The sequence below is a fragment of the Mesoplodon densirostris genome, chromosome 7, assembly GCF_025265405.1.
Source record: "Mesoplodon densirostris isolate mMesDen1 chromosome 7, mMesDen1 primary haplotype, whole genome shotgun sequence".
Classification (NCBI taxonomy): Eukaryota; Metazoa; Chordata; class Mammalia; order Artiodactyla; family Ziphiidae; genus Mesoplodon; species Mesoplodon densirostris.
In genome coordinates, this window is record NC_082667.1 from 114,007,599 (window position 1) to 114,030,519 (window position 22,921).

Here is a 22,921-nt window from a genome sequence, read left to right on the forward strand (position 1 = left end):
ACTCAAACGCCAGCCTGCTCTCGAAGGTTCTGGGGCCTCTGCCTTCCTGGGAGGCAAGCCCGCTGGCACCCGAGCCTTTTGGGGGCCACTCTCTCTGTGGCGCTGAGTTGCTCCATCCCTCCCCCCTTTCCTGACCTCAGCTGGACCCACTGCCCTGGCCCCTGCTCACCTGCCTTTTTACTATTACTGTTGTTGGCAGGTTAATGACCTAGTGGCTTCTTTGCCCGTCACCTTAGACTTGGGGGCGGTGAAAATCTACCAGAGTGGCTTGTCTACTGCTGTGGAAACGGATTTTGGACTCTTAGTGACGTTTGACGGCCAGCACTACGCCTCCATCTCCATCCCAGGCTCCTACATCAACTCCACTTGCGGGCTTTGCGGGAACTACAACAAAAACCCTCTGGATGACTTCCTGCGCCCCGACGGCAGGCCAGCCATGTCAGTCTTAGACCTAGGAGAGAGCTGGCGGGTCTACCACGCTGACTGGAAGTGTGACTCAGGTTGCGTGGATAATTGCACCCAGTGTGACATGGCCACCGAAGCCCTCTACTTTGGCCCCGACTACTGCGGCTTCCTCAACAAGACCGACGGCCCCCTGTGGGAGTGTGGCACTGTCGTGGACCCCATGGCCTTCGTGCACAGCTGCGTGTATGACCTGTGCAGTGTGAGGGACAACGGGACACTCCTGTGTCAGGCCATCCAGGCCTACGCCCTTGTGTGCCAAGCCCTGGGCATTCCAATTGGAGACTGGCGAATCCAGACTGGGTGTGGTAAGCTGGCATCCTGTCCACTCGGAAGGCCACGCCTGTGCAGGGGGGCTGGGAGAGGGTTTCGTGGCTCCTAAGAGAGCTCCCTGTTAAGACACATTGCCCGAGAGTCAGGGTGAGGTTGGAATATAGCAAAAGATAAAGAACGAACTGTAAAAGCAACTTGACCTTTCTCCTCACCCAATACTGTGGCCAGAAAACAAGAAACCACTGATGGGCATCCGTGGTCAGGAGACACGGAATGCATGGCCGGAAGAGGGCCCTTAGCAGGGGTGGCCCGGGCAGAGTTGAGCAGGGAGGGGGCTGTTTCTGAGCTGGAGGTGGGTGTCCCCACGGCTGTTGGGGACATGTGGACACTGGCCTGGGGAATCAAGAGCAGCCTTTGGGAGAAGAATGTACCTCCCAGATGGAACCCATGGCATTTTTGTTCTTGGATGTTTCCTCTCTACTTTCAGTGCCTTCAGGTTCTGTGACTCCTGCTCTAGAGCATTTCAGCTGGTCCAAAAGGGCAGTAGACAGGGCAGGTAGCAGACCCGGAAAGAGGCCTTGTTCTAAAATGCCGGGTGGTGAGGAAAAAAGCCCCCAAAGTGTGGGAAATCCAGCTATCCCCTTGGAATTACACTTTTGGATTGAGCGTTTGGAACAATTTAGCTATCTTATGTTTTCCTTCTATACAACTTACATCTCTCTCACTTTTCCTAGTTATGTAACTGTTAAAAACAAGCAAACGAAAAACCAAATTGCTTCTTGGAATTTTGTTTCTTTCCTGGTCCTTGGTTTTCTCCATATGAGTAAACCGAAAATTATTATCCGCGCATTTGAGAGTGCTATGGAGGTGAGATTTAAAAGTTTCTTTCAGTTCCAAGGCCAGAGGGCAATTTTTTCCTATCTGTATAGGTTGGATTCATATAAATCAATATGTATCAGAATCAATTCTTAGAGCATTGATCAAGCTACTAAAAGACAGTACATTTAAACATTTTTGTGTGTGTTGACTGGCCAGCCTCTATCACGCCTGGAGTATCCAAATCCTGATTCAAGTTGAGATTGAATATGACTCCTCTTTGATCCCTGTGTAATCCAAGGGCATCCAATTGCCTAATTTTTTGCCTATAATGGCTATTTTTTTTCTAGTGGTACTACTTTCCTACCCTCCACATTCCTCTCCCTGTCTCTCATTTTAGTGGGATGAATTGTATTTAATTCAGAGAACTTGTCTACCAGCTCTTGAGCCTCTGCCTATTGGGGTCAACCAGACTCAAACCAGACTCAGATGTTCTTAAAATAAGAATCGCAGTTTTCCAAGGCAAGAAGGGCCTTCAGAAGGCATCCAGTCCCAGTTCAGTCTCCTGGGGGAATAGGCACACAGGTTCTTTTCAGATAGCTGAGGTTCTTTCTTATTTTTAATATCCCAGAGAATTCATTTTCACAGTCTTCTTTGGTCCCTGTTTGAAAGTTCACTTTTTCAAATTCCTCCTCTAAGAGTTAGATTTTTCATTTCTCCTGTGAGTTGGATTTATTTCCTCCTAGGAATGGGCCACGTTCTATAAAGTCGGACCAACTTATATGCCCATCAGTTGAAGATCTTAAACCATCTCGATGGTTGTAGTTCACCCAATACTAAACCTGTATTGAATAATCAGTCGAGCCTAGCTAGGATAGGAACCTGAAATTTTATTTCAGTCAGGATGATCCAATGAGATCCCAGTCCATCACATTGCTCAGTAGTTACTACCAAAGCAGTTGCGCTCCTTGCACACCCTCAGTCTCCCTTCCCCCAGTGAGTGGTGGCTTGGCCCTCCCTCTAGGTGCCAACTGGTCCAGAAGGAGCGTTCTTCCTCCAGGCCCCCGTGCGTGGTGGATCTGGCCGGTTAGCCCCTGGGTCATTCACCTTGTCACACTCTCTCCTCTCCCCTACGTCAGTGTCCATGGTGCAGTGCCCGAGCTTCAGCCACTACTCCGTGTGCACCAGCAGCTGCCCGGACACGTGCTCAGATCTGACGGCCTCCCACAGATGCACCATGCCCTGCACGGAGGGCTGCGAGTGCAACGAAGGCTTTGTCCTCAGCACCAGCCAGTGCGTCCCGCTGCACAAGTGCGGCTGTGACTTCGACGGCCACTACTACGCCATGGGCGAGTTCTTCTGGGCCACGGCCAACTGCACGGTGCAGTGCCTGTGTGAGGAGGGCGGCGACGTGTACTGCTTCAACAAGACGTGCCGTGGCGAGGAGGTGTGCACAGTGGAGAACGGCTACCAGGGTTGCTTCCCCAAGCGGGAGACCGTGTGCCTGCTAAGCCAGAACCAGGTGCTGCACACTTTCGACGGCGCCGCCTACCCCTTCCCCGTCGAGTTCTCCTACACGCTCCTCAAGACCTGCCCTGAGCGGCCGGAGTACTTGGAAATCGACATCAACAAGAAGAAGCCGGAGGCAGGGCCTGCTTGGCTGCGGGGTCTCCGGATCCTGGTGGCCGACCAGGAGGTCAAGATGGGAGGCATCGGGGCTTCGGAGGTCAAGGTAAGACCCTTGCGGCCTTGGAGACTTTTCTGATGAGTCCTGCCAAGCGAAGGAGCCGCGCTCTTCAGGCTTGCCTGGCTGCCTCTGACCGTGAGCGGATTCTAGGAAGGCAATGACTCCGAAATGGGAGCGTTTTCTAACTGTCAGCACCAAATAAAAGTCCATCAGGTGGAGACTTGGAGTGAAGCTGGAATTCCTCGAATTAGAGCAGGACTAGCTCGCCAGAGTAGCAAATACTTATAGGATGCTTACTGTGTGCCATTCATCCTAAGAGGTAGATAACATCATTATTCTCATTTTACAGATGAGAACACTGAGGCACAGAGAGGTTAAGTAACTTCCCCCGGGACACACAGCCATACAGTGGGATTCAAGCCCGGGTCAGCTGGCTCCAGAGTCTGTGCTCTTTACCCTGTACTATGCTGCATCTCTTACCTGTAGATGGGAATCCGTGTGGAGTAGCACAAGGGGTGCCTGCCATGGTGCCTCACACCCTGCTGTCCTGGTCTGAAATACCCATCACTAAGCATGCAGACTCATAGATCATTAGTAAGAAGGAATCTTGGGCATCATCGAGTGCAACTCCTTGTTTTCACATGAGGCTCCCAAAGGGCTAAATGAGGGCTGTGGGCCTGACCGCTGGGGGTTGGCAAAGCGGGGGTGAGGGAGGGTGAGGGAGGAGCAGATCTCCCTCCTCCCAGTGCATGTGCATTTCATAATATCACATGACATCTAATTTAGAAAGCAAAAGTCAGTGCAGCAAATAAAGCATACATCCACACACTGAAAGGGCTGTGTTTTTATTCCCATTGACACACTGGCAGAAATTAATTTATCAAAATAATAATAGGTAGATAGGTGGATGGACAGCTAGATAATTAGATATATACTGTGTGCTTCCAAGGGGCTGAGACACAGGAAAAGTAAAATTTGAAGGGAGAAGGAGGCAGGACATCGGGGGCAGGAGGAAGCCACATGTCTACGGTGACTGTTGCTCACACTTCAGTTTTGCTTGGAACTAGCTTAGGGTCTCACACAAATAAAGAGCAAATGTGTTGGATCAGAGGAGCCTGGAAAGAAAGAAACAAAGATGACCACGAAAAACACAGTTGATGTCTGTGTGGTTTCCACACAGTCTGCTTCTCAGACTTACTCCAAGGGCTAGTCATGGGACAGAGCCACGTCTCTATTCACAGCCGAGGAAGCTGTGGGCACCCTGTGTGTATCTGGAACTGATGATAGCGATTTGAATTTTCAGGTGAACAGTCAGGAAGTGGAACTGCCTTTTTTCCATCCTTCGGGGAAGCTGGAAATTTATCGAAACAAAAACAGCACGACGGTCGAGTCCAAGGGTGTCGTGACCGTGCAATACTCAGACGTGGGTCTGCTGTACATCCGGCTCTCCACCGCCTACTTCAACTGCACGGGGGGCTTGTGTGGCTTCTTCAACGCGAACATCAGCGAGGAGTTCTGTCTCCCCAATGGCAAGTGCACGGACAACCTGGCGGTGTTCCTGGAAAGCTGGACCACTTTCGAGGAGATCTGCAACGGGGAGTGTGGGGACCTGCTGAAGGCCTGCAACAACGACTCGGAGCTGCTGAAATTTTACCGCAGCCGTTCCAGGTGCGGCATCATCAACGACCCCTCCAACAGCTCCTTCCTGGAGTGTCACGGCGTGGTCAACGTCACCGCCTACTACCGCACCTGCCTCTTCCGCCTGTGCCAGAGCGGGGGCAACGAGTCCGAGCTCTGTGACTCTGTGGCCCGGTACGCGAGCGCCTGCAAGAACGCCGACGTGGAGGTGCAGCCCTGGAGGACCCACGACTTCTGCCGTGAGTTCGGGTGACGCCATGGGGGCGGCCGGCCGGGGCGGGGCGTTGATCCCTGAGACCGCGGATCTTCTTCTCTTCCTGGTGCAATCGCACTCAAGGACAATCTCATTAACCCTGTACATCTCCCCTAGTCTGACGTGTCCTCTGGAAGGCTCGTCCCCCCAGACCAGACTATCGCGCATCTTTATTGTTGTTTCTTATCACACAATCCCTCTTCGTTGTAGGACAATTAGCTATTGACCCTTGGTTATATCTAGCAGAGGGAACACATCATGTCAAAGGACCGGAAATCTTTGTGATGGCTCGGTGGGCGCCTTCTCTCTTGGCAAGGCAGGACCCCATTCATTTCAGCACATGGCGATCAGTCAGGGTGCCTTTCCCGGAGTAGAGATTAGCCCCGCTCCCCAGGGCAAACCTGACAATGGCTCTTGAGAGAGATTCCCATGGGCCTGGTTGTTCATTTTGCACCCAGAGTATCTGACCCCTCTCAGCAGTACTTGTACTAATGAGAACAATTGCTGGGAAGACGAGACATATAATCCCCTCGGTTCTGGGCGAGCCCAGGGGGAGGAGTAAATGGAAGGGGTAGAAGGAGAAGTAGCTGAGGGCGGGACCCAGGCCTGGAGCCAGGACTGCCCGACCTGGACCACATCTCCCACCCCTTCCCCACCAAGAAGGTCGGCCCTCACGGAGTCCAGGGCCACCACTGAGGTTCCATCCTTTACATCTGGTTACGTCTCTTCCATTATATTTCTTCCTACCTAAGTTTGTTTATTTTTTTAACTTTTTATTTTGAAATAATTTTAACATTACAGAAGGGCTACAAGAATATCTATGTAGCTTTTACCCAGATGACCTGTTGTTAGCATTTTGCCCTGTTTGCTTTGTCATTCTCTCTCACTGACTCTCCGTTTGAAGGGAAGTTGCAGATATCATGCCCCTTTGCCCCTAACTATGTTAAGTGTATATTTCCGTAGAATCAAGACACTCATTCACAGCACAGTACAGTTACTGACCTTAGGAAATTTAACATTGATGCGATAACTTAATATCCACTTCAGTTTTGCCCGTTGACCCAGTCGTGTCCTTTATGGCTTTCCCCTACCCCTCCATGCAGATCTAGTCCGCGACCACATGGGGCATTTAGCTGTCATGTCTCTTTGGTCTCCTTAAGTCTGAAACAATTCCTTAGCTTCTTTGTCTATTACGATCTTGTCATTTTTAAAGATTACAGTCTCCCCCCTTTTGAAATAGAATGGCCCTCCATTTGGGTTTGATGCTTTGCCATGGCTGGGTTCTGCTCTGATCACCCAGCCCCCTGCATAGGAGAGGCATGTTGTCCTCATGGTATCAGGTCACACGTGGGGCACACTCTGTCCAGCCTCCTCTCATTGGTGATGGGCACATTGATCCCCTGATCAGGGGTTGTCAAATATCACCACTCTGTGTCACTACGTTTCTATCTTGTGACTAATGAGCAATCTGTGGGGAAGTACTTTAAGACCATGCAGCGTCCTGCTTGTCATCACAATCCCCCTCCTCAACTTAGTGCCCACTGATGACTTGCTTGTATTGATCTTCAGCATGGCGATTACATGCTGACAGTTTACAGCTCCAGCACTCTCTCCACTTGTGCCTGTCAGCAGATGTCATTTTACTGTAAGCAAGAGCCCTCCTATCTCTTCTGCCTGCCTGTCCCCTATCTATCATCCATCCACCCATCCATCCATCTATTTATTTACCTCAATCATCTATCTATCTTATCAACATGGACACACAGATTCCTGTTTTTCTCAATGCTTTATGTTTCATATCACATTTGTTATTGTGGCATTAAAATTATGACAGATTTGGCCTGTGGGTGCTCCTTCCAGTTGCCTCCTACGTCCTTTGGATATGCCTCTGTCATTTTCTTACTTTCTAGATTAACGAGATGCTCCACATCACCTCTTAAACTTCCCTGCTCCAGCCTAGAATCAACCATCACTCTGAGAAATCCTGATTCATTTTGGTGGGGAATGTTATTAGAAGCTATGATCTGGGTGAGGCTTACCCATTGCTACTGGGGTATCCTTAACTTGCCTCTAAGGCTTTGCAATAGTAACATCTTAGACAGAGCTAAGAATATCCCCCCTGCCTCCCCCCGCCCACACACATCATTATTTAAAAATAATGCTCTGGTTTCTGAGCACTGGAAGTCCAAAGGAGCATATGGAGTATCATCTCAGAGTTGGGCGGTTATATCCCTGGTGACCCTAACCACACTGGGGAGGGATTAATAACAGAGGCTGTGAATGTGCAGGTGGAATTCTGGAAGCATGCTCTTTTCATAAAGTCACCTAAAGGGAGGGAGGCTCCAAGGTTCCTACGGACCACCACATCTAGTTGGACCTTAGAATGCTTTCCCAAAGGCTTCTCTTTAACCCACTTCCCACATCCTCTTTTGCCCCACCTCCAGCTTGTCTAAAATGATCTCTGTCCCTGCTCCTGTACTCCATTTTCTAGTTATAGTTCATTCACATTACAGGATTACAGAGTCTGCCCCATACCAAATCCATTTTGTTGCCAGGCCATGTCTGTGCCATGCTTTTAGACTATGAACTCCTACCCAGCAGGAAGTGTCTCTGGATTGTTTTTTTGTACTGCACGAAGCACAGTTTGGTGGCACGGCTCATGCGAAGTGAGTGTGGCGGGATGACAGTGATTCCCTCTTTTTCCGGGTGTGAAGCCTGCTGAGAATCACTTCTCCCCATCCTTCATCAGGGCCTGCAGAGCTGGAGCAAATGCTCATAAGTGCCTTTTTTAGAGAGAGACTTGTGGACGGAAGCAGCCATGTGGAGCATGGCTTCCTCGGGTGGAGGGCCGGGGCTCACACTTGATTAATCAAGTCTCTGGGTACTAAGGGGTTAATCTGGTCAGGGTTTTGCCGAGTGGGGATTGGACTGAGTGACAGCTGCAAATCAGGAACACAATCTTCTCTGGACCTGGAGAGAGGCAATCACTGCTTCTGTGTTCAGATATTTTTAACCAGCTCTTGCTGGCAGAGCCAGGCTGCCCAATTAAGTAATTTCAGAGGCATTTCAGGAGCCAGGGGAAGTTTTATTACTTCATGTCTGTATGTTCCAGACTTTCAGACACATTCAGACAACACGATAAGTCATAAAACGAGAGCCATTTAAATAAGTCATGTTATTTGCTATCACCATAAACCTGCAGTCAGTGTTATAACATTCATAATTTAGAGACAAATGTGAAAATCGCTCTATACAGACATATTTAATCAGTGCTGAACTAGCCTACAACTAGTCAGTGGAGGTGGAGACAGTCCTTTAGCCCAGAGGGAAAAAAGATTGGCTTTCAGGCCACAGTGCAGAACTGTTGAGCTGGTACTTGTGGGCGGAACTATTATTGCCATGCCATTTCTCTATAGTGTCCTTTGTGTCCTTGGATTATAAAGCCCTCTAAAGGAGTGATCGTATGCATAAGGCCTAAAGAAAGCCTTAAAGACAAGATCTTAAACTCCCAGGAGACGGTGACAACGTTCACAGATCTTTAGAAAACACAGACCTGGGGGTAGATTTCTTCTGTATTCTTGGGTTCATCCCGGCTCATGTCAAGTTTTGACAAACAAAAATAATAAAGAGACATGGGAAGTCACACGGAATTCCATGGTGAGCCGCATGTGCTGTTATTTTATGTGCTGTGCTTACTGACGCAGAGTCTTGATCTATCAAGGAAGGCTTCTGGGCAGAAGAGTGACTTGAAATGAAACTTGGAGGATGGGTAGGATTTGGCTTTGTGAGGGCCGTGCAGGAGGGGCAAAGGGTGTGAATAAAGGAGGTGGGCAGGACCATGTGCCGAGGTCAGTGAGGAGGTGGAAGGGGTCGGAGGACACCAGGAGCAGAGAGTTGAAAGACACAGGGAAGGTCCAATGTGTAGAGTAGAAACACCTCCATGAAACCTATCTGTAATGGAAGGAAGTGTAAGAAGGGAAAGGGCACAGTGTTTATTGAGACCCTACTGTGGGCTTGATATATTAGGTTATTAATCTTCAGAACAGCAGTCCTAGGTAAGTACTGTCCTTATTTAATAAGAGAAGAAACTGAAGCTCAGAGATGGTACCCACAGGTCTCTACAGCCTCAGAGCACTTGTTCCTTCCAGGACTCTCTTTCCGGAGTCTTTGAGTCAGGAGACTCAGAGTCAGGAGATGCAGATTCGAATCTCTCTCCAGTACTTATCAGCTGGATTAAGCCACTGAACTTCAGTTTCCTCACTTATAAGACAGGGGTGATGTGACTGTCCTCACCATCCAGATTGTTGAGAAAATTACACTAAAATGCCTAGAACAGTGCCTGGCGTGCCGCAGGTGCTCAGAACAGGCCCATCGTCCCAGAATCTCCTACATGATAAGCTAAGTGCACTAGAGGAGCACGTGAGTGAGGGGCTCGCTGAGCCTTGTGGATCACCCCAAATGAGGATGGCAGTGGTCACATGGCATTTGCTGAGCTCACCGTGCTGGACAGATAAGTCACATGCAGCCTATATACTTGCACGCACACACATGCACACACACTGCACACAGCCATACATGCACACACCCATGCATACTAATGAGTGTACACAGACTCTGTCTCTGACCTCTGTCCCTTTCTCAATCCCATCTCCTCCTCGCCCACCCTCAGCTCTGGAGTGCCCGGAGAACAGCCATTTCGAGGAGTGCATGATGTGTACAGAGACCTGTGAGACCCTGGCGCTGGGCCCCATCTGTGTGGACAGCTGCTCCGAGGGGTGTCAGTGTGACGAGGGCTATGCCCTGAAAGGCAGCCAGTGCGTCCCCCGGAGCGAGTGTGGCTGCAACTTTGAGGGACACCATCTTGCCACCAATGAGACCTTCTGGGTGGACCTGGACTGCCAGATCTTCTGCTACTGCAATGGCACAGACAACAGCGTCCACTGTGAAACCATCCCCTGCAAGGGTGACGAGTACTGCATGGAGGAGGGCGGCCTCTACTACTGCCAGGCCCGCACCGACGCCTCCTGCATCGTCTCGGGCTACGGCCACTACCTGACCTTTGACGGCTACCCTTTTGACTTCCAGACCAGCTGCCCGCTCATCCTGTGCACCACAGGAAGCAGGCCGAGCTCAGACACATTCCCCAAGTTCATCGTCACAGCCAAGAATGAGGACCGGGACCCGTCGCTGGCCTTGTGGGTCAAGCAGGTGGACGTGACCGTGTTGGGCTACAGCATCGTGATTCACAGGGCCTACAAGCACACGGTGCTGGTGAGCGGTCACAGGCCAGACCCCAGGAGGGGAGCCGTGGGGATGTGAGGATAGGGGTCCCGGGTCAGCCAGTCAGGCTGCAGCTGAACCAGGCAGGTCCAGAATCCAAGGAAAAGCAGAGGATGTTAGAGCAGAGAGGGGCCCTGGAGATTTCCCATCACTTTATCTTACAGATAAGGAGACAGGGCCCTCAGAGAGAAAAATACCCAAGTCACAGGCACCAAATTAGGAACAGAGCCAGCTCTAGGAACGGTGCCTTTCATATTGTAGCAGAGTGTGTTGGAGACGGCACAGACCTAGATGGAGTCCCAGCTTGGCTACACTGAGCGGCCTCAGACAGTCACTGTGTATATCCGAGAACGTGCACCTAGCATGGACTAGGCGTCAGTAAGTGGTACTGCTGTCTAATCCACCTCATTCCCTTAGTTGAGATCAAAATATTTGCCTCCTCGGACCTCCTTCTGCCTCTTTCAGTCTCCCTTTCGCTCCCAGGGGACCTGGGAGTTCAGGAGTCTTGTCTACATCTGAAGCACCCTGGGGCTCCCTTGCAGTCTTCTTACTTTTCACTCCCTTGGCCATGAAGACAGGAGCAGGTAAGGGTTGAGGAGTTCCATGCACTCCGAGACCAGCCTGAGGATGTCAGCCCCAGCCACAGGCCGGCCACCCCTCCTCCAAGGGCCCACTCTGAGCAAAACTTGGGACACCAGCAAGCCACTGCTTTAGCGTTTTGGAGGAGCTGACTTAGGATGTCAGCCTTTTCACACCATCCTCCCAGGTCTGCAGTGTAAGTTATCTCTAAGGAGGTTCCTCTTGCTCTCATATACGTTCCCTTTCAAATCCTGAGCTGTTAAAGACTTCCTTGGGCAACTCTGCTGATTTCTTTCCTTCCTTAGAATTCCCTTTAACCCCCTTCTCTGACAAAGAGAGGTTTCTGAGCTTCTTAAACCGTCCTCCCTTTCACGTTTACTGGAAAATGTGCCTTCTTAGCATCTAAGGCGGAAGTCTCACTATGAACGTTCTTCTTCCTTTTCTTGGATATTTTACCCAAACTGCCATTGGTTCCCTCTGTGTTTCACCTAACAGTTGGTTCCTCTATCATTTGTGGCATTAATCATACTGTATTTTTCCATGATGTTCATGTCTAGCTCACTCAATATTCATAGTGGACTTCTTGAGGTCAGGAACCACACATAATCCATCTTTATGTTAAATGAATATACTGTGTGCTCTGACACTCAAAGCATCTGTCACATGAACGAAGGAGATGACATAATAAGCCCTTTCTTCCAAGGTTCCTACGACTTTTGTTTTGCTGCTGGTCACTTCTTCAGCAATCTGAGAGGTGAAACTGCCACCTGGACAGGTTAGGAATGGATCAGATGCTTTGCTTTTAGCCACAAAAGATTTCCAACAGATGTCCGGATGGTCAAAGTCACTCTTTACAATAACTTCCCTCTCCTCCATTTTCATCAGTTGTGTTAAAACAAGCACATCAATCATTTTGTCCATGTGGCTGCATCATATTTGTCCTTTGCTCCTTTGCTCCTCCTCTGACATATTTCTATACCCTTAGATTTATAATTTTGGATATCGTTCCTTATCTCTGTGACATTCCACACTTTTCCACCTTCTACCTTTCAGGTTTTTTTCTTCTTCTAAAATATAATCTGTTAACAGGCCCTGTCCCATCCAGTGTACTAGGAAAGCATATTTTCTGCCTTGTGTTACACGCTGTCAAGGTTTAGGTATATAGACATCTGAGGCTACCCATGTTTTCTGACCCAGTTATTTTCACATATAGACACTGGATCTTCATGAACACGTGTTCTTTTTCCTGCTCTCCCTCCTCTCCTCCCCAGTGGCTGGTTCTCCTCTCTCACCAGGTGTTTCCCTCCCTTTGGGTCAGCTCACCTTCCAGGCACGTGTCTCATGAGATGCCCTCAAGCCTAAAGTCAAGAGCCATGAGAACTACACAGCTGGTTTCTTCCTCCCACAGAGAAATGCGGAGGGAGGGGTGTACTAGTACTTAGGGTTGCTGCCACAAAGCATCACAGACTAGGTGGCCTGAAACAGCAGAAACCTATTCTGTTACAGTTCTGGAGGCCAGGAGTCCTAAACCAAGGTGTCCTCAGGGCCATGCTCCCCCCGAGGTCCTAGGGAAGCCTCTGTTCCAGGCTTTCCTCCAGCTTCTGGTGGTTGTAGGTGACCCTTGGCTTGTAGCAGCATAACTCCAGTCTCTGCCTCCATATTTTCATGGCCTTCTTCCCTCTGTGCCAAATCTCTCTCTCCCTTTCAGGTCACTAGTCACTGGATTGAGGGCCCGCTCTTTCCCCGCATGATCTCATCTTAATGATGACATCTGCAAAGACCCTATTTCCAGATAAGGTCACGTTCACAGGTCCTGGGGGTTAAGAATTCCATATACCTTTTTGGGGGGGACACAATTCAATCTACAACAGGGAGTAATTAGAGAGTAATGGGCATGAAAGAGGTATTGATTCAAGGGGTGGGGGGACCCTTTCCAGGGCTCTTCTTTCTAAGTCACAAGATGTCCAGAATGCCCAAGCTGGGAATAGAGTGTACAGCTTTCAAACCTCTGACAGGAAGACCAAGTCCAGGATGCTTGAAGGTTCTTTTCTTCTGGGGCCCAGTGGATAGATTTAGCATTTCCTTTGAATTATTAATACGCATTACAGGATCTGCTTGTTCAATGATTTGCGTTTGTTTTTCCCATGATGTTATTATTAGTCACCATCTCTCCCTGAGAGAAGAATAACAGCCGTCATAATGACAGCGCGCAGTGACGCGCCAGGCAAAACACAGCGCAGAGCCCGGGTCACTGCTGGTGCTTGCAAAAACGGAGGTGACATGGAAGTGACTCCTTGGGACACCGGGTCCCTCTGTGATTCTGACCTTTCTCTGCATTAAGCAGTACTGAGGATGTGGGGAAACCCACCAAGCCGAGGGAAATTAGAAATAAATATGCTATATGTATACCAGCCAGGGAGTGGGAGTGAGTGACAGAGGTGAGCCACTCCTGGGCACCGCAGAGCCCACGCCTCAGCCGTCCACAGCCCGAGCTCCACAGAGACAGCCTCTCTCCTCCATCTCCCCCGGGCTTCTGCACAGCCGGGTCCTGCATGGTCCAGGCCAAGGGGAAGGCTCTCAGGACCTTCCAGAGCTGGTGTTTTTATCACTGATTGCTCACCCCGTGGCCATCAGAGAAGAGGGAAGCTTTGAGCATCACTCTGGCTCAGTTGCATCTGATGGGCTTGCATTGACACGCTGTTCTGTGCCAAGCCCTTCGGGTAGAAATGTGAGTCAGACACGGCTTCTGTCCTAAGGGAACTCAGGGTCTAGTGGGAGAGACAGACGTGTTTGCAGGGAACGTCAGCGTGATGTGAAGTCCCAGAAAAATGTGACATGCCGTGGGGAAGGGGGGTGTGTCATGAGAGAACAGGTTGCCTGAGCCACCTGGGGGGATGGAGGGAAGGCTTTCTGCAAGAGATGATCCAGACCTGAGCCCTGAAGGCATCCGTTGGCCAGGCCGAGAAAGAGGCAAGGGCGTCCTAGGACAAGGAAACGTCAGTGGAGATCCGGGGCGGGGGTGTGAAGGGGACCTCAGAACAGCTGAAGAACAGCTGTAGCAGCAATCAAGGCCAGTTGTTTAAAGGAAAGCTCGCTACTGAAAAGCGAATATGTGGCCTTATTTCCAATACTTCAGTATTAGGAACACATTTCCCCCACTCATCCCCATGCCCTGCTCTCTTCCTCCTCTGCGCCGGCCTCTTCCATCCATCCTTACCCACCCCTCCCTTCCTCTGCCTCCCTCTTCCCCTCTGTTTCACAGGGACAGACAGGGTGGTGATGTAGGGGTGGAGGTCACATTCCTGGGGCCTGAGACAGGGAGAAGCCCTGATTCTGTCCCCAGGCTGAGTCTGGTGCCTGTGCATCTAGTTATCTCTATCGTTGCTTTTATCAGATGATGTTATTATTACCTGTTCATGTACTTGTCTCTGCCACATGCCTGTGAGCTCCTAGGGAAAGAGCCCTATGCTTTCTTCCAGCGTTTAGCACGGTGCTTGGTGCACAGCAGTGCCAAACTGATGGCTCCTGGATGAATGAGTGAATTCTGCCTGGACCAATATTCATAGACAAGGAGATAGCTGAGTTGAAATTTGAAGGGTGAAAATTGCCCCAGAGGAAGAGAGGATGGGGGAAGGGCACCATTGCTGTCTTAGGTTGGTTCCCTAGAGGCAGAGTGTGAGGTGGGGATTCCTGAAAGTGAGGGAAGAACCAGGGGCAGAGAGCTCAGCAAGGATGTGGTCTAAGTTGGACATCAGCTTGGGCCACCGGGAGCTCTGGTGCATGACCTGCGCACAGAGTTGGTCCCCCGTGTTGGTCAGTCATTGGCCGAGGGCTGCCCTTAGGGTGGGGGTGGGGCTGGATGGGCGGGTCATAACCTCCTGGGCCAAGGGCCCCCCATTTGGCCCAGGCCAGCTGCGAGTTATCGTTAACTCACAATCACAACTGCTAAGGATGGACACAGAAAGCACCACCACACTCGCAGCAAAGGAAACGGCACGCGGAATGGGGCAGCTCGGTCCATCTGGGGAGCAGCAAAGCGCTGGGTGTGGCTGGGGTGGAGGAAGTGAGTGGGTGGGGCCCGAGAGGCAGGGGCCAGCTCCTGGAGAGCCCTGTCCCATGTGCTAAGCGTACCCCACATTTTATTCAAGCTGTGCAGGGGGTTTTAAGTATTAATTAATTGCTTTCAATTGCATTAAAAAATATTGGAGAGGCAGTGGTGAGTGGCTGGAGGAAGGGGGCAGTACCAGGGTAGGGAGACCAGTTGGGGGCATATTCAAGAGTCAAGGTGGAGGGTGATGAGAGTCTGAACTAAGGTGGTAGCAGTGGGGCTGGGGGCGGGGGTGTCAGATGGGAGAGAGATTAAGGAGGTCAGGACGGGGGTTATTTCCTGGCAGGGAGCAATCTACGACCACCCTGTGGGCAGCCACCTTCTTCTTTCAGGAGGAAGACCAGCTCTCCTCGTATCCCTCACAACAGTCTGTTTTCCATCAAGCACTCACCCAGCCAGGGGCTGCAGGATTTGGCTCATCTGCATCAAAATGGTGCAAGGGCCATGCAGTTCTGGAGTTTGACTTTAAGGGATTTCCTTGTTTTCTGAATTTAAAACCTACAGGAGGAAACATGCATCAAGTGCCCTCTCCATTGTGCTGGGCGCCCAGCAGGGAGTGAGGGGAAGGTGGATGTATAGATCAATAAAGTGTGGTCCCTGCCCTCAGGTCGCTCCTAATCTTGTAGTTGAGACAGAGGTGTAGACAACCAGCTGTAATATAAGGCAGATGTGATGTGTGCTTCAATAGCAGGGTACACGTGCTTGATCTTGGCCAGAGGTGCAGGAGAACATGAGAGAAGTATAAGTAACATGTTCTGGTTGCCCAGACGAGGGAGTGATGATTCATCCTGACCACCAGCTCTGAAAATCTTGCCTTAGAGAAGAGCTGACATTTGAGCAGGGTCTGGGGGATGAGAAGGATATTGGCAGGTAAAGAATAGCATCCTAGGCAGAGGGACCAGCAAAATCAAGTCATTCTTCAGGGAAAAGAAGATCCTAGAGGAATTAATAAATTGGGACTTGTCTAAGATAAATCCACAGTAAAGCTGGAAATAGAAACACAAGAGTTTTAGGTTTGGGTATTTTAGTCTAAACTTTAATTGAATTCTTATTACCCTCTCATTACCTTGGAGAAAACAATTTGAACTCCTGGAGGGAATAATGCTATAAACAGAAGGCACTGAAATAAATAGGTGTATTAGTGTACAAAGGATAGTCATTTAAGTCTGTTCAAATCCTAATAATAATAGTTGAGGGACAGAAACAACACTAAATGCAAAGATTTCATTCAACCTGCTCCAACCCCCCGTGGGGCTGCCTCTCAGAGGCTAATCATTAGGAAAGCAGGGCGGGGCTGTCTGGGCCACCTGTGTTTGTCTGTGCCGACCCTCTTGCTCTTGCAGGTCAACAATGAACGGCTCTATCTGCCCCTGAAGTTGGGACAAGGGAAGATAAACATCTTTTCCTTTGGCTTCCATGTGGTGGTGGAAACTGACTTTGGCCTGAAGGTTGTGTATGATTGGAAGACCTTCCTGTCCATCACGGTCCCTCGGGGCATGCAGAACAGCACCTACGGCCTGTGTGGCCGCTATAACGGCAACCCCGAAGACGACCTGGAGATGCCCATGGGTCTGCTGGCCTCCAGCGTCAATGAGTTTGGACAGAGCTGGGTGAAGAGGGACACCTTCTGCCAGGTTGGCTGTGGTGACCGCTGCCCTTCCTGTGCCAAAGTGGACGGTTTCTCCAAAGTGCAGCAGCTCTGCAGCCTGATCCCCAACCAGAACTCTGGCTTCACCAAGTGTCACAGCAAGGTCAACCCCGCTTTCTTCTACAAGAACTGCCTGTTTGACTCTTGCATCGATGGCGGCGCCGTGCAGACCGCCTGCAGCTGGCTGCAGAACTACGCCAGCACCTGCCAGATGCAGGGGATCGCAGTGACCGGCTGGAGGAACTACACGTCCTGCTGTGAGTCCTTCCCGTTGTCTCTCCTTCCGTCTTGATTGGTGTGGGCAGGCCGGTCATCCAGTACAAGTCAGAGCAAACTGAGTGGGGCAATTTCAGGAAATGCACTTTGGAATTGAGTTTGTTACCTGAAACAAGAGATTGAACTGCCCGGAGCCTCCGTTTTCTTATCTATAAAGTGGGGTTAATACCGCTTACTTCCTGTATTCCTCTGAGGATGAAATACGATCACATACATAAAGCACAGAGCAGCACACATGGCATTTGGGCTCAGCAAGGGCACAATAAGATTCTAACAAAGGACGAGTCGAGGGAAGAGGGAGTTAGTAGATTGCTTAGTTTGTTCTAGAACCTCATGGACCCATCATTAAGTGTACTGATAATTTATACACTTTCTCTTAGTGTGTTTTTCTATTTGATTCATATATGTCATGTATCCGTCTCTGGGTTGATGAAATATAGCAGAATGTTAAAAGCATTGGAAAAAGAATTAGATACACCTGAAATTAACATTAATATTGCACATCAACTACATCTCAATGAAAAAAAAGAAAAAAGAAAAAGAACTAGAGCTCCTGGATTCTAGCCTTGCTCTGTCCTTAAGGATCACTGTGACTTTGAAACATTTCACTTTTCCTCCCTGGTCCTTAGTTTCCCCCTGGTAATGCTCTGCCTACACTCTTTATACGTCAGGAGGATCAAATTGGTAACTGAAAGCCTAGCACACTCCATGCATGTTAAGTGGGATCGTTAACATTCGTGGCTTGCCTTGAGCCAAGCCCAGTGCTACACACTTTATCAACATTTGTTCCTCCGTAACCCAATTAGTCAGGGAGAAGCTGAGACTCAGAGGAGTTAAGTAATTTGCCTAAGGTCCTACTATCTCAGTGGCAAAGTCAGGGTTTGACCTTTCAGCCCCAAAGCTCCTGCCCTCAACTCATACACTTCATAGTGAAATAATTTGTCTGCATTTAGCACATCACAATAGGAAAAGACGGGGAAGAGAAACCAGTATTGGTCTTTGGCCAATCTGCCTTGGTATATTTTCCCATCTCAATCTCATTAGCTATAGCAAATTTCTTTTAGGCCTAACTGTATGAAAAAGGCTACACATGGATGCTGAATGCAAAGAGCTCTAAATGAGTGATCCAGCAGGGGTCCCGGAGAGTAAACTCCCTTTTCATCCTGGGAAGGGGAGATTTGGATAAAAAACCAGAAACAGTGTTGTCATTTAATGCTCACACAGTTCATTTACATCCCACATAATTGGATTCATGTAGATTGGGAGGACAGGGTGGGAGGAAGTGGGGACGGGGAGGGAAAGATGCCATTTCAGCCATGCTCAGTCCCTGGGTGAGGGGCTGGGGGGAGCGATGCCAGTAGGGGTGACTGTCCAGACTCATTGGCCTCTGGTGACTTTAGTAAAATAAATATGCCTATAAAAAAGTCAGGGTCTGGATAAATCTCTAGAGCTACTCTGGATTCACTGGGGTGAGTTCAATGGGGCGAGAGAGCTTGCCTTCCTCTAAATCAACAGACCAGACTGTAGACACAGGGGCCTAAAGATGCTGCAGGATGGGGAGACAGTTTTAGGAAGGAGACACTGCCCGCTGCCTCTTGAGACCTGCCACAGGGCGTTGCCTCTTTTCCTGTAGCCACGCCATGGCGACTGCACTGCTGTCTGGCGTGGCTGGGATGGGGAGCAAGGGATAGTGTATGCCCACATCCATTGCCTCTAGCTGCAATGGGCAGGGAGATCACAGGGAAGAACTGTTTTTAGAGGAGGCTAATTCCAGGAAGTCTCACCTTAATTTATGGATATCAATTTTTGTCACTCACAGGAAAGAAAAGGAATCAAGTTAGTAAGCCCTCATGACCTTACCTTTGAGGAGGAAGGTCCCCTACTTCTATGCAGCTTGGACCCATGGGGCTGAAACTGGTGCCGGATGGGGAAACAGTCTGGGAAAGGGATACCCTTCATAATGCATATGAAAACTAGTTTTCTTGGCCGTCTGTACCCTCCACCAGCAACGTTTCCTCTCCCCTCCTCAGAGTTCTGTCCAGTCATCGGCTGCCTACTCTATACACCGTCACAGGGAGTTCCATCCCAGGCACTCAGAGCAGAGCCTGTCCTGCCTCACCCTTGGCCACGGGCCCCATCCGGGCCTAGATAGCTGCCTGCCAGCAAGGCCCAGGCCAAGCGTCCTCACCACGAGAGGGATAGACCTTCCCCCGACTTGGCATTTCAGGACAGGAGCCAAGATCCAAAAGAGAGCTCCTGAAGAGGTGGTGGTGGTGACTGGCAAAAAGAAAGGCTAAAATAAGAGAAAAAAATTATACTTTAAAGACGGCGTGTGGGTGGAGATTGGGGGGGCGGACACAGTTGGAGACAGCTTAGTTTTCCATTTTGAATTTCAGAACAGAGAAAAGCCGTGGGAGATGGAGTCCTAACTCAGCCAATTCAATCTGAGAGATCAGTGAACACAGGCTGCCTTGAATACAGTTGTTTGTAACCCTATCTGACATGACGTTAATCTCTGAGAAGCAAGGGCAGAATCGCATCCCTCTGCCCACCCCCCGCTTCCACTAAGAATTCATCCATTTCAACACTCACATGTTGAGATATGAGAATGGTGTTTTCAGGAGAAAAAGGATTAAACCAGAACTGCCTGTTAAATGTACGCTTTATTGGTAACAAGGTAGAATGCTGTTGGTTTTCAATGATATTGGCTGTTCCTATCAATGGGATAATTTATTACTCAGTTACCTTCTTTGCAAATGCATTGGAAAACTCCTTCACCCAAGTTGAACAAACAGACTTAGGGCAGTGGGGGAAAAGGGAGGCCGATTTTCTTAATTACTAACCCATCCTTAAAATTCTTTCAGCTGAATTTGTCATTCTTTCAATCCCTTAATGCAGGACGTAACGTAGAACACTGGATGGTGAGGGTGCGGTGAGAGAAGCAAATAACAAATGCTTAGCAGGTATTTAGCTCTGCCCACGTGCCGGGCACTATTCTAAGTGCCATATGAGTCCTCACTCATTGACTCCTGTAACTTTACAGCAACCCTGTAAAGTAGGCACCATTAATAGTCCCATTTTCTAGAGGGAGAAACTGAAGCTCAGAGTAATTCAGTGACTTTCCCAAGGCAAGTGGCTCGGGTAAGTTGGAAAGTGCCTCCAGAGACAGTGCTCTCCCCCTGTGCAGTGCTGCTTCTCTTACCCTGGTCAAGCCAGGGGGCCCTGAGGAGCTGGGGAGCCCTCAGGTACTGCAGAGGGTGTACAGCTCTGGAGGATCAGGTCTGTGAAGGCATCTACCAACCTCAGTGGGCCATCGTGAGAATTAACTGTGATGATGTCTCATAAACCAGGCCACCTGGTGCCTGACATCTGGTACGTGGTCAGCCAAGTTTGAGTATCATTATCATTTTCTCTTTTATCAGAGGCAGCTTTTGCTACTTCAGAGTCCTGGGTCCAAAGTCTGGTAATTAGGGGGTTTCTTATATATTTCTCTGCAAACTCAATAAATTCTAGTGGAACAACTTTTTAATATTACTATAACTACAACTGCTCCTACTGTTAATAACAGAAGCTTTCATTGACGTACCAGGCACTGTACCAGAAGCTTTGCAAAATCGCACTTCATTTTATCTTTACTACTTATTATCCCCATTTTACAGATGAGGAAGCAGAGGTTTAGTGAGAGTAAGTAACCTGCCCAAGGTGACACTGTTAGTTAGTTGCAAAGCCAGGGCTCAAACAAAGTCAGTTCTATTGCATTGCTGCATTGCTCCTCAGAGGGACCCACACATCCTACCCACCTGGGGCACAAAGGCTACATCAGTCCACTGGCCACAGCAAGAGACACATTCGTGACCATGATAGAAATACAGGTGTAGAGGCATCATCACTCTCAGCTCTTAGTACTTCATTTGGGTGGAGAAAATCAGAATTAGGAATTTGGAAGTTTGTTTTCAAGAATCAAATATTTATTAACCACCTGTCATGTTCTCAGCACTATTTTGAGGACCATGGAAGAATCAGAAGTATAAAATAATGAGCTTATTGTCTAGTTGGGGAAATAGGACCAGCATACTTGAAACAACAGTGGACCTCTCTAAATCGGTAGTATATCTTCCCAGATATTAAAATGTATTGTAGAGTTTCAGTAATTAAAACAAGTCAATACCGGCACATTCCCAGAAAGCCCAACCAGTGGACTGATGAGAAAGTCCAGAAACAGGCTCAAACACTAAAGAGAAATGAGTATATAGTAAAGCTGGCATTTCAGATCACTGTGGGGAAATGTACTATTCAATAAGGGACAAACTAGCAGGCGGAAAAATATTTAAACCCTTCCTTCATTTCCTCAATCAAAAATAAAGTCTGGAGGGGAGGTGGTGGGATGAATTGGGAGATTGGGATTGACATATATACACTAATATGTGTAAAATAGATAACTGATAAGAACCTGCTGTATAAAAAATTAATTAATTAAATTAAAAAGAAAAGGGAATGAAAAAAATAAAGTCCGGACAGAACCAAGATTAAACATAAAAATTTAAGTTATAAAACTACTAGAAGGGGCTTCCCTGGTGGCGCAGTGGTTGAGAGTCTGCCTGCCGATGCAGGGGACACGGGTTCGTGCCCCAGTCCAGGAAGATCCCACATGCCGCGGAGCGGCTGGGCCCGTGAGCCATGGCCGCTGAGCCTGCACGTCCGGAGCCTGTGCTCTGCAACAGGAGAGGCCACAACAGTGAGAGGCCCGTGTACTGCACACACACACACACAAAAAACTACTAGAAGAAAAACAAAGGAGTCTTTTTGGTAATCTTGCAGTAGAGAGGAACTTTCTAAGCAAAATAACCAAAGCCATAAGGGAAAACCTGATAAATTTGATTACTTTAAATTTCTACATGGCAAAAACATAATCAAAAACACAAACATACCAAAAAAAAAAGAAGCAAAGTCAAAAGACAAATGATAAATATTTTTAACACATGGCAGACAAAACTCTATTTTTAATTTATAAAGAGCTTTTACAATTCAATAAGAAAAAAATTCAACCAACACAAAATGTGCAAAGGATGTGAAAAGGCAGTTCACAGAAAAAGATATACAAAAGGATTACAAACAAATGAAAAGACAATCAACCTCACAAAGAATGCAAATGAAATAAGGACATAGCAGATATGGCATTAAAATTGTTTTATTGTGGTAAAATAGAAATAACATAAAATTTACTATCTTAACCATTTGTAAGTGTACAGTTAAGTGGAATTAAATACATTCATATTGCTGTGCAACCATCACCACCATCCATCTCCAGATCTCTTTTCATCTTGCAAAACTGAAACTCTGTACCCACTAAATAATAACTCTCCATTCTATAATATTCCAATAATTCTCCACACCCCACGCCACCCCACGCCACCCCACCCCACCCCACCCCGCCCCATCCCCTGGCAACCAATGTTCTACTTTCTGTCTTTGTGAACTTAACTACTTTAGATACCTTGGAGAAGTGGAATCATACAGTATTTGTCTTTTTTTTCTTTAATTTATTTTTGGCTGCGTTGGGTCTTCATTGCTGTGCACGGGCTTTCTCTAGTTGCGGCGAGCGGGGGCTACTCTCTGTTGCCGTGCGTGGGCTTCCCATTGCGGTGGCTTCTCTTTGTTGCGGAGCACAGGCTCTAGGCACGCGGGCTCAGTAGTTGTGGAGCATGGGCTTAGTTGCTCCGCGGCATGTGGGATCTTCCCGGACCAGGGCTCGAACGCATGTCCCCTGCATCAGGGCAGGCGGATTCTTAACCACTGAGCCACCAGGGAAGTCCCCCAGTATTTGTCTTTTTGTGGGTGGTTTATTTCACTTAGCATAATGTCCTCAAGGTTCATCCTTGTAGTATACTGCAGAATTTCCTT

At 48.7% G+C, this 22,921-nt stretch overlaps 1 protein-coding gene across 1 annotated transcript in view; it reads left to right on the forward strand.

Moving 5' to 3' along the window:
- Positions 1-22,921, forward strand: part of TECTA (tectorin alpha) — a 66,464-nt gene that overhangs the window by 20,527 nt on the left and 23,016 nt on the right. The window contains exons 7-11 of the mRNA XM_060103319.1: positions 200-770; positions 2,691-3,283; positions 4,542-5,115; positions 9,799-10,400; positions 16,440-17,001. Of these exons, the coding sequence (XP_059959302.1) occupies positions 200-770; positions 2,691-3,283; positions 4,542-5,115; positions 9,799-10,400; positions 16,440-17,001 (2,902 nt within the window). The remainder of the gene's footprint in view (positions 1-199; positions 771-2,690; positions 3,284-4,541; positions 5,116-9,798; positions 10,401-16,439; positions 17,002-22,921) is intronic.